Source organism: Eschscholzia californica, unplaced genomic scaffold (assembly GCF_041429995.1).
Source record: "Eschscholzia californica isolate CP2 unplaced genomic scaffold, dmEscCali1.0.p SCAF_2, whole genome shotgun sequence".
Classification (NCBI taxonomy): Eukaryota; Viridiplantae; Streptophyta; class Magnoliopsida; order Ranunculales; family Papaveraceae; genus Eschscholzia; species Eschscholzia californica.
In genome coordinates this window covers 47,447,630-47,459,676 of record NW_028238309.1, presented here as the reverse complement: position 1 = coordinate 47,459,676, position 12,047 = coordinate 47,447,630, and the positions used below count along the sequence as shown (strand labels likewise).

The window sequence follows — 12,047 nt, the reverse complement described above, 5'->3', positions numbered from 1 at the left end:
TTTCCAGTCCTTTGACCCGGGAGAATTGCCCCGGGAGAAATCACATATAATAGTTGTGTTTCGTTATAACCTAGTGGTCAGTTTATGTTAAGATATCCCACATAAAGATATTCAGAACCAATTATAGTCAAAAAAGATATCCCATATAAAGATATTCAGAACCAATTATAGCCAAACTTGACACAACAGGTGAAGTCGACATTATGGTTTCAAAAGCACCATGGATTATCAGAGAAGATATTTTTCTTATTGAAAGATGTGAAAAAGACAAGACTCCGGCAGAATACACATTTGACAAGGTGTGGTTCTTTATTCAGTTTCATGGACTTCCTACGTCATTCCTCAATGCCAAAAGGATAAATACTCTGCCAATCAAATAGGTAGTTTCGTCCCAACTACAACCTAAGATGAAGGCAGATGAACAATGTATGGTCAAACAAACTACGGACCCACGTTGGGACCCGTGGGGTCATGTGCCCCCACAGGTCTAAAATTTCTTGTTCTAGACAAAGGCAAAGATCATATAAATATGTGTAAAACCCTATCTGACATTAAAGATGGTGTGGTGGTCTCACATGAAGCCCTATGCGCAACAGGTCTTGTGTTTAAATCCGACCGTCTTCTTTTTAGTTGTTTTATGGATAAATTCGTTAAAATGGCCCCTAGTTTTCTATTAGCCATCCTATTAGTCCTATGTTACTCCGTTGTTACCCCTTATTTACAGGTCAATTCATCTTTTAGTCTCTTTTTCTTTGAAAATTCATTGTTGATTCCTTATACATTGTTAGAGCTATTTTGTCTTTTTAGTTGTTTTATGGATAAATTCGTTAAAATGACCCCTAGTTTTCTATTAGCCATCCTATTAGTCCTATATTACTCCGTTTTTACCCCTTATTTACAGGTCAATTCATCTTTTAGTCTCTTTTTCTTTGAAAATTCATTGTTGATTCCTTATACATTGTTAGAGCTATTTTTCTTCATGTCATCCTTATGCCTCATTTTTATTTCATTTTCTTACATATATATGTGAGTGTGTGTTGTTTTCCGACTATGTTATTAAAATGAGTTGGTCCTCTCTATTTCCTTCACTTCTCTATACAATTCGAACGTGTATACTACTCCTTTTTTATATTGGTTACAATCAACACAACTTGTAAGTCAATAGTAATTGAGTTGGCTTAGAATGTGACAGTAATGTATAAAAATCACTCGATCGGACGTCAAATCAAGATTTTTAAAAGATTTAAAACTCATTATAACTAAAAGTGCCCCCACAAAGCAATTTATCTGGGTCCGCCACTAGAACAAAGGTAGAATTCAATCTTTCCAAACCTTTACCAAAAGAGGTACAACTCAAAATCGCGAACGGAAAATCTACGAAGAATCCTTGAACTTAGGAACTCCCACTTATCAAAGATCCGGGATAAACTCTGAGAGAAACCTTAGATACTCAAGAGAGGAAACTTTCCATTCGGTTTGACGGCAACCGCCTCACCACCGCAACTAATCACAGTCGGCCTAACATCGCCTATAAAAGACCCCCCACATCGTCCTTCGGAGGACACAATCTCTTTACCCCAAAAAGATCACAAAAACTCACCCTAAAAGGATCAATCAATGTTCATTCTTTTACTGCAAAGAGCCCCCTGACTGACTTGTGCGTCGGAGTGGTTTTCGAACCCTTCGCAGGTTTCCCTCCCTCGAGAACAGACGAACAGGAGCAAGAGCAAAGAGCTGGAGCAAGGAGCAGGAACAAGAAGCTAGAACGAGAAGCTGGAATAAAAAGAAGCAGAGCAGGAAGCAGAGATGGAAGCAGGAACAGTAGGTTGAATAACACCCAACATAACGGAAGAATCATACATAACAGAGGCTGTTATGCATTAACTCTCTTTTTCATGTTGATCTAACGGAAGGCCAATTTTTGACATCAACAGAGGTGGCAGAGAGAGGTGATGAAATGGAGGAGAGAGATATGATGACAAGTTAACGGTGTTATAACGGAATCTGAAAAAGGGGTCATCTGAGTATTTTTCATAAAGCTAGGTAGGAAACTGGTCATAAAGTTGGGGGCTAATTGGGAAATAACCCATTTAAGAATGATTAAAGAACTGTAAATAACTGTATATTTGATTAAACTTGATTGGTTTTTCACTTCAACATGAAAAATAAAGACAGGTTGGACCTCCTTTTATAGGAACTTAGACTTTCCTAGATAGACTCAAACTGAACTTTCCTAAATAACGAAAACACTGAAATAATGCAACTTCCTAAACCTAGATTCAATAAGAATCTTACTAAACTTGGACTCTTCCTAAAACCCTAATGATATGATTGACTGGCCTAAGAAGTAGAACCGGCCGTGAGGCCCATGGACGCTATGTCCGGCCCGGTCGTATCTGCATCAATTTTTTTTGTCAAAGTCTTCATTCCATCAAAGTTTAAATGCTTAAGTCATAAATGTCACAACTAAGATCTATCTTTCACAATAGTATTTAAACATTTTGCATCCTCATGTTGAATGTTCAAAGGAAATAATCTGTTATTTGTCATCTTCACCTTAGTAATTAGGATTTCACTTCTATCTCTTAAAGTAAGATGAAGATCCTTCAATCTTATATCATATCCCTTTTCTAAAAGTTATCTGAAACTCAAAATATTATTTTTCATTGCGGGAACATAATAAACATCTGAAATGTAGTTATGCTTTCCATTTTTGAGTTGAATGAGAATATTACCTTTTCCTACCACCAGAATCTTTAAGGCGTCACCAAACCTTATGTTACCTTTTACATTTTCATTCACTTCAACTAACAATTCTCTTTTTACGCCGATATGATTACTCGCACCCGTATCGAAATACCAAGTATTTGTTTGTGATTCATCAAACCCATCACAAGAAAATAACAATGTAGGATCTACATTAATTTCTACATCATTCTCAACAAGGTTTGCTTCTTCACCGACTTCATTTTTGTATCAACATTCATTACTATCATGTCCAAGCTTGTGACAATTGTGACATTCAATGTCTCTCCTATCTCTACCTTGTCTATTAGAAGATCTAGTAAAGCTTCATCTTCCTTTTGGTTCATTTGTTCTTCCTCTATTAAATACATTTCTCCTTGTTTGGCCTCCAAAACCTCTTCCATGATCATTCTAACCTCTACCATAACTCTTATAGTTTCTTTCTCTTTGGGTGCATATTGTTTTTCTTCTAAAGTGAATTTTGCTTAAAGTACTTGATTCATCGAATAATTTGAAGAGCTTGCAACATTTCTATTAACCATTTGTTCATGAATTTTTAATGTTCCTGTCAACTCATCTACCGGCATAGATTCTAAGTCTTTTGACTCTTCAATAACAATAATTAAATTATCAAAAGTAGGTGTCAAAGAGCGTAGAATCTTCTCCATCACCCTAACATCATCTAATTTTTCGTCACACCTCTTCATTTAATTAACACTTGACAAGAAGAATGTTTTTGGAACATATTTAGCTCATCTCTATATGTAAATTGAGTCTTCTTATATCTATACAATTCAGGTTTATATTTTTTTAGTCATGTTTTTTATACTAATTTACTTGTTACGGATAGTTTGTTCAACAAAGCCAAGTTTAGCTTTGGCACAGAGAATTTTCCTTAGACCAGGAGGCATAGTTGGCTCGGATGAGAAGTGGAGTCATTAATACTGTTGCAGGAGAGTAAAAGTGCTGTGTGCTGAACATCAAAGACTGGAGAAGGATGTGTAGTCATGGGTGGGATGGTTTAAGATAAGCTATATGGATTAGTTTCACAAAAGATATCAGCAGGAGATGTCATATTGAAAAAAAATTCAAACCTAGATATCAACCTGCTTTAATACCACGTGAAAATCAAATACTCGTAGAGAAGGAAACCGAAGAAAATTATAATACAAACTTGAATCTTATTGATTTAAATGTAATTGAATTGTATAGTACATGAGGTATATATAGGAGGTATTTGGAGAACAATGAAACACACAAAATACATAAAGGTCGCCGGTGGGAAATTATCGTTTGGGACCTAACGACGTCACTTGTGTCGTTAGGTCAAACATTAGTTGGGACATTGTCTCCTACGCACACATTGCTTTAACTATTCGAAAGGATTGCCCTTAGCAAGCTCGCCTTTAACAACTTCTACCATTGCCTTATAAAATCTCCCAAAGTTATTTCTTGACAGGATTAGTTTAGAGACTCTTCTGAGGTGCCTTTAAGTGGTGTTTGGTTGTTTTGTCGGTTAGGGCGGGGTGTGGTTTTTTAACCGTTTTGTTTGAAGTTGCTTTTATCCCCACCCCTCTAGCCTTAATGGACCTAATGCTTCTAGTCTGGAATGTGAGAGGATGCAATAACTTTGCTAATCGTAAGCACCTTCTTAGACTGATTAAAGATCATAACCCTGACATTATCTTTTTGTCAGAAACTAAATGCATGAATGTGAACATAGACCAAATGCTAAATACTCATAATATTTACAACAAGCACATTATTGAACCAGTTAATAAAGCAGGAGGGCTAGGCCTTTTCTGGAATTCCAACTATGACATGGAAATTATATATGCAGATCATAACATGATTCACGTTCAAAGCACTCAGGCAGTCTCGGGTAATAAAAGTTATCTCACGGGTTTCTATGGGTGTCCTTATAAAAATAATAAGATGAAACCTTGGGATACATTAGCTCACTTGGCTCCTAAAGATGACACTCCTTGGATTGTCATTGGAGATCTTCTGTATTCTCGATTCTTCTGAGAAGTCTGGAGGTCAACCGGCTCATCTTCCCACTATCCAACAACATAAGAACATTATCAATAATCTAGGCCTTCATGACCTAGGTTTTATTGGTTATCCTTTTACCTGGACTAATAGACAATTTGCTGGAAATCTGATTGAAGAAAGGTTGGATAGAGCAGTGGCTAGCTATAATTGGCTCATCAGTTACCCTCATTCTAGGATTAATCATCTGGACACTCTTGGTTCTGATCACAACCCTATTCTGCTATCCACCGATAATCAATCTAATAAGGGACGCAAACCCTTCAAATTCATTCGTACTTGGATGTCTCATCCCAATTGTGCTAGCTTCATCAAATCTAATTGGCTTTCTATCCCTAACCCTATTCATTTCAAGCTTAATTTTCTAGCCATTAAGCTCTTTAAATGGAACAAAGAAGTTTTTGGCAATCTTGACAATAACATCAAACAGCTTACCCACAATCTTCAGAGGATTAAAAATGCTGAAGAATCCAGAATAGCTAACATCAACTTAGGTGATAGAAACACCCAATTTTTTCATGCCAAAGCCACCACTAGACTGCGTAAGAATAAGATTCTGGCCATTAAGAGGCACGATAATACCTGGGCTAATGATGAAACCGAAATAGCGACGATTTTCGCTAACCATATTCAGCAGATTTCCACCACGACGGGTTCTTCGATGTCAACTAAGCTTAAGGACTGCTTTTTCCCTCAAATCTCAGATGTTCAGAATGAGTCGCTCATTGTTATTCCTAACAATGACGAGATTAGAATGGCCACTTTTGCTCTTACACCTGGTGCGGCTCCTGGTCCAGATGGTTTTCCTCCGCATTTCTACCAAACCAATTGGGAGACAGTTAAAGATGACATTCAGTTGATGATCTTATCTTTCTTTCATAATGCTACGCTTCCAGCTACTTCTAATCACACTCATATTTGCCTTCTTCCCAAAACTAAAACCCCTCAAACGCCAGCTGATTACCGGCCTATTAGCATATTTAACACCACATATAAAATCATCACCAAAATCCTAGCCAATAGACTTAAACCCATTCTGGCTGAGATTATCTCTCCTTTTCAAGGAGCCTGTGTTCCAGGTAGGCAAATTACTGATAATATTATCATCAGTCAAGAACTCATTCATTCTTTCAAAAAAGTTAAGGGCGCCAAAAGCTACTTCGGTTTTAAGTTGGACATGTCTAAAGCTTTTGACAGAATTGAATGGAGTTATCTGAACAAGGTTATGAACTTGATGGGGTTCTCTAGCTCTTGGATCAATCTCATCCAGACCTGCATCACCTCTAATTCAATGGCGGTTCTTATCAATGGACGCCCGGGCAGCACTTTCATTATGAGCAGGGGAATAAGGCAGGGCGATCCTCTTTGTCCTTTTCTTTTTGCCATTGCGATGGAAGGTCTGAGTCGTCTTTTAGAGAAGAACCACAACAAGTCTTCTTTCATTGGCTTTCCCATTCCTCACTCTAACCTCTCTATCAAACATCTTCTCTTCGCCGACGACTGTATCATTTTCGGGCAAAACTCTCTGGAGAATATTTACAATCTGAAACAGATTCTTAAGGAATTCAACGAGGCTTCGGGGCAGATGATTAATTATGCTAAATCGAACAACTTTTTCTCTAAAAACTCGCACCCGAAATTCAAACGGATGATTATCCGAGAACTTAAAGTTCATCAGTCGTCTTCTGGGGATAAATACCTGGGTACCAAGCTTTTTATTGATCGTAACAAGAAACAAGCTTTCAATTCCCTCATAACTCAAATTAAGAATAAACTTGTCAAATGGCAAACTCATCTTCTTTCGCAAGCTGGCCGCTCGGTAGTCATCTCAACTATCGCAGCGGCTGTTCCCCGATACCAAATGCAGTGCTTTGTCCTCCCTAAAGGCATTAGTGATAGCATTGAGTCCATTCAAAGGATTTATTGGTGGGGAAAATCCAAAACCTTTCATACTATAAACTGGAATTCAATTTGCAAACCTCGCAATCAGGGTGGCCTAGGTCAGCGTCTTCCTCAGCTCGATAATCAAGCTTTTCTGCACAAGCTTAATTGGCGCATAGTCAAGAATCCGAAAGCTATATGGGTTCAAGTACTTAAAGGTAAATACTTTCATAACTCTCCTAAACCAACGCAGCCAAAGAATCATCATTCTTGGACTTGGAAATCTATTTCCAAATACCATCATAATCTTGACAGCCTTATTTTTTGGAGTATTAATAAAGGTGAGCATATCAATATTTGGACTGACTATTGGATACCTAATCATCCACCTCCAATCACTAACGATAGAGGATGCTCTTTCGAGATGGTTTCTCAACTTATTACGAATGGTACTTGGAACATTAATTTAATAAATATGTGTTTTAACAATGATATTTGCAGATATATTCTTAGCATTAACCTTAATCCTAACGAAGAGGATAACGCCATATGGACATTGACTAAATCAGGTAATTTCTCTCTTAAATCCATGTATAATTTTCTTCGAAACCAGACTATTTATAATACTCAAAACCAGATGGACTGGTTCTTTATATGGAACATGAATACCATTCCTCGGATTAAACTATTTCTTTGGAAATGCTGCACCAATAGCCTACCAGTTAGAGCAAAGATTGGAAAATTCATTGGCAATAATTACTCTTGTGTTAATTGTAACGAAGAGGAGACACTCGATCATGTTATGTTGCACTGCTCCTTTGCTAAAGCAATATGGTTCAATTTCAATATTAGAACGGATACGATCAATACTACTACTCAGTGGATTCAGCAATGGAAACCTCTAGAAGAAAATATTAACCTTTATGCTAAAATACTATGAGTCCCGTGGAAAGCCAGATGCGAGAACTGCTTTACTACGAATAAACAAAATCCTTTACAAATAATAGAAAGGATTATAAACACCTCGACGACACCACTAAGAACTGAATCTAGTATCATCAAGAAATGTAAGGAAAAAACCATTACCCAAACATGGAGACCTCCATCGACACCATATATGAAGATTAATGTAGATGCTTCTTTTGTCAGTATTAATGAACAGGCGGGAATTGGTTACATCATACGAGATGCAGAGGCTAACTACATAATAGCGGTGGCAGACATTGTTCGAGGACAACATGCGGAAGAATGCGAAAGCTTAGCAATATTATCGAGTCTCAAAGATGCATTGTAACTCCATAGTCAGTACGTGCACGTAGAGAGTGATAATCAAGCTATAATCCTAGCGCTTAACGGCAAGGGAGTAAATCTTCACTGGCAAACTCAAAGTATTATTCATCAGATTAAAGACATCAAGGACAAATTTACAGGCACTATATTCACGCATATATCTCGTAATTGTAACACTAATGCTGATGCATTAGCTAAATGGGGACGTACCCATGGTCATAAGAAAATCTGGCATGATGTTCTCTCTTTATTTTCGGATTTCTAGTCGGTTTGTAATAGACTCTTGTTTAATTATAGTTTCTTTCATCAAAAAAAAAACTGTAACTTACCAATGATATATTAGGTAGGCACTAATCGGCCATCAGCTTTTAGGGAACGTGTTCATTTCACCAGTTTTCATTGAAGATATTCCCAGTGAACTCCTTATTTTTATGAAACTTCTCCAATTCTCCGGAAATGAACTCCAAAAGACCAAGGAAATCTTAAATTTAGTTCAAGTGTTAGCACATAATACCAATAATTTTCTTTTTCAAGAACATAATATTACAGAGTCCTCCAAAAACATACAACTACAACAAACCCAAGATTACATTAACCCTCACCTCTCAAATATCTTTTCATGGAGAGAGAGGGAGTGACCTTAGAGGCATAAAGACAAACCTTCGACATTCAGTGACATTCAGTGACGCATATGAGACCTAATTCGATCACTGAAGTTCGCATGATGATCATCAACAGGAAAACTAGGAGATCCATTACTCAAATAGGGTCCTTGAAATCCATCATTCATCGGCATTTTGAGCATTACATCAGCATAAGATGGGTAGGTGGTAAACCTGTCAGATGAAGCAAGTAAACCAGTTTCATAATCTTCATAAGAATCACCATGACATGGCTTAGAGGGAGAAACTCTTGAACCCATCTCCAAATTTGACCTGGCAGAGTAAAGACTAGGAACAATTCCAACCCCAAGATCTGAATTGTATCGGTTTGACAAACTAGATCCAGAATCAGAGTGAGATATAAACCCATTTGGCAAAGAAGTTGTTTCAAATTGCATATCTGTTGGTACTCGGAATAGACCAGTATATCCACTAGGGATCTCTGTTTCAACCCTACCCTTATCATTTCCCTGATGAGAAGAAGTTTTAGTACTAGCTATGTTCCTTCTTTGGCTTGCTAATTGATTTTTCAGTGATAATTTTGCAAGCTTTAGTGACTCCAAGATATTCCCTACACCATTAGATGCTTCATGCTGTCTCGACACTTGAGGTTCAGTTTGACTTCGTGATGATCCTCCTTCATAAGAACTCTGGTCTTGACTAAATGTAGGAAATGTCTGTGCTAACTGGTACTCGGACGACTCACATGAAGTTGGATGAGACGAATTGTTCTCCCGCCATTCCGGTTCTTGTGTTTTATTCACTTTAGCTTCAAGGATTTCTTGGCTCGGGAATGAGAACTCTTTGCAAATTGAACTGTCCGACTTTTGAGCCTGTGAGCTCCCTATTTCTAGAGGTGAGGTACTTGCGAAGCCATTGGGAATGGTTTTGGCATGAGCAGATTCTGCTGTCTTTATACAAGTCTCCTCTTCTTCAGTTATATCTGTATTATCTGACCGATTCCCAGGTTCACATGAATCCTAATGCAATAAAAAAAATAGAACGGTTAGTTAACTTCTAAGACCAAAAGTAAGTGTATACAAATCGACTGATTTATTTGAGCGAAATGCCTCAAAGATGAGGAAAGTAGATAGGTTTGCAACTTCGCGAATCATAAATAACAGGAGAGAATCTATACTGATTCAATTAAAATTGTAACTGAAGTTTGAACCCAACCCAAGTTGATTGCTAACTAGAATACAATGTTCTAGTGAGTCAGTGAGCACATATAGAAAAGGAGAAGCTTCTCCAGACAGTTAACGTACTTCTATGTGGCGTTACAAATAATCACTTGTCATATAAACAAGCAAAAATAACCAACAATTTAACTTTTTAAGCATGTCCTCCTATAGACTAAGTCAGAATATGAAAATGTTTTAATACATTAAAACGGCAGTTTTTTGTTTTGAAATGAGCAAAATGGAAAACATAGAAGTGATGCTATGACTTACAGGAGTACAGATGCAATTCTCAGTAAATTTCTCTTCCCATTCCCTCTGAGCATTTTCTTCTCTTTCATGGTGACTTATCAGCAAGGCCTGGTCTTCTAGTGCTCTTTCCATGTCCACATCTCTTCTGCTTTCTGGGAATGAACCTTCAAGCAATTCTTTCCCTTGAGAACATCCTTCCAAAATTTCACGCCTATCTTTGTCATTAGACGAATCTCCAAACCCAGCAGTTGTTCCTTTTTCTTGTAAAAGAGATTCATCCATTATCTCAACCAGAACTGATCTGATAACAGAAGATATATGAGAACTCTGCTTGATTTTATGCCTTTCGTTCTTATTTTTTATACAGTAATTACGACAGCACAAGTTAAAAACAACCTTGTTTATGAAGGGTTAGAAAATAACCTGGTTTCCTTCCGCTTTATGTGATGGCGAGATTTTCCCGATAGGTTTGGGGAAGTCTCTCCGAAAGACATGGAACGGGTTCGCCTCCTCGCTTGATTTGCATGCTTCTTTTCAAAAGAATCGGCATTGCCATTGCAGCTTTTCCAAGATAAGCTTCTTTGAGTAGAGCGAGAAGCTTCACCATCACAACCTTGCAATTCTATCGCTTCTTTCTTTCTCAATCTCATGATAGAGTAGTTTTTTTCTTTCTTGATGGAATTATTGTCCTCTTCGCTTTCATAGTTGATCCCTTCCCGGTCGCAACTTGAATCATTTTCCTCAGATAAGTCACTGATTCCATTGGTTTCCAGAATTGAGAGTACCTTTGCTGCAGCCTTCTTAGCTATCTTTCTTTGGAGAGTCACAATTTGTAATTGCTCCTCCAGTTCCACAACCTATGATCGTAGAAAATCATTCCTAATCGTCAAACAGTGATATACTTAAACCTGAAATCAACAATCTTTCTAACAGTAGCTAATGAAACTAGGCTTGCAAACAAGAACAAAACAAAGAAGAATAAGCAACTAGAAAACTACTACCCCAAACAGCAAACAACTGAAAGAAAAACTAACCCTTTTAGACAACTCCTCAGCCCTTTCTCTTGCAGCTTTTGAAACGGACCTTTCTGCTTGTAACCGAGCTCGAAGGAACTCAATAGTCATCGAATCAGAGTCACCCATAGCAGTGTTTTGACTGAAAATTAGGGGAAAACAAGGCTCTTTTGAGGAAAAAAAAAAACATATAATATATATCTTCCAACACCCTAATCTATTGACATACTTCATTCAAAAATTAGAGTTGACATTCTAAATAAATTGACCTAATTCAACCACAAGAAAATTAGAAGAAAGAATTTGTAATCAGAACTTGGACTTTATTGACACTGGAAGTATTTCAAACCCAATATTTTCAATTGTTTAACTAGAAATGACAAATAAAACCCTAAATTATATACTTCCCGTTTTCATCCCCAAATCAAATAATCATAATAACTAATAATTTCAGTAACAAGTAAGCAAATACCTTAAAAAGTATGAGTTTTGATGATCCATCCATACAAAATTTCATCATAAATTTGATAGAATTCATAAATAAGAACCAGATTCCTCACCTCTGATCTTCTTGGCTCAAAATGAATTTCAAATGAAGAACTCAAACAAAATGAGATTCAGCTTTATCGACGCACATCTGATTATCGAACCTGGAAAACGAAAAAAATAAGAACAAATATCAAAAAGTTAAGATACTCAACAAGCATTGACAGTGGACATGAAAGTACCTTAGAGAGAGAGAGAGAGAATGAGTTCAGAAATCCTAATTTAATGGAGAGAGAGAGAGAGGGGAGGGGAGGGAGGCGGGCGTGTTTGGAATTTGGATGATGGCGTTAGAAAGAAGCGCAGTCGGAAGTTTCTTTTGTCTTTCGATGATGGAGCCGAAGATCCGCAAGAACTTACGTCAATTAAAAAAACAATCTGTTTATTAGTTAATATTTGATTTCCTATTTTGCGGACCACTAAAAGTATAT

General features: G+C 37.2%; 2 protein-coding genes across 5 annotated transcripts; one reads left to right on the top strand and one right to left on the bottom strand.

Moving 5' to 3' along the window:
- Window positions 1-3,909: 3,909 nt before the first annotated feature.
- On the bottom strand, window positions 3,910-12,047 carry LOC147558495 (uncharacterized). Of its 4 annotated transcripts, XR_015234396.1 has the most exons (8): window positions 11,802-12,047; window positions 11,634-11,723; window positions 11,095-11,215; window positions 10,484-10,917; window positions 10,082-10,361; window positions 8,571-9,610; window positions 8,288-8,449; window positions 3,910-4,223 (listed from the first exon to the last, which is right to left on the bottom strand). XR_015234396.1 is itself a non-coding variant. In XM_086660163.1 (6 exons), exons 3-6 carry the CDS (start codon window positions 11,200-11,202, stop codon window positions 8,648-8,650), a joined length of 1,785 nt encoding a protein of 594 aa, XP_086516289.1. In that variant the 5' UTR covers window positions 11,203-11,215; window positions 11,634-11,723; window positions 11,802-12,047; the 3' UTR covers window positions 8,477-8,647. The 4 variants fall into 4 exon arrangements, 2 of the variants coding, with proteins under 2 accessions (XP_086516289.1, XP_086516290.1); XR_015234395.1 differs by lacking the exon at window positions 11,802-12,047 and having other exon boundaries at window positions 11,634-11,749; XM_086660163.1 differs by lacking the exons at window positions 3,910-4,223; window positions 8,288-8,449 and having other exon boundaries at window positions 8,477-9,610.
- On the top strand, window positions 4,721-7,972 carry LOC147558496 (uncharacterized). The gene is made up of 3 exons (XM_086659024.1): window positions 4,721-6,019; window positions 6,788-6,886; window positions 7,841-7,972. Exons 1-3 carry the CDS (start codon window positions 4,721-4,723, stop codon window positions 7,970-7,972), a joined length of 1,530 nt encoding a protein of 509 aa, XP_086515150.1.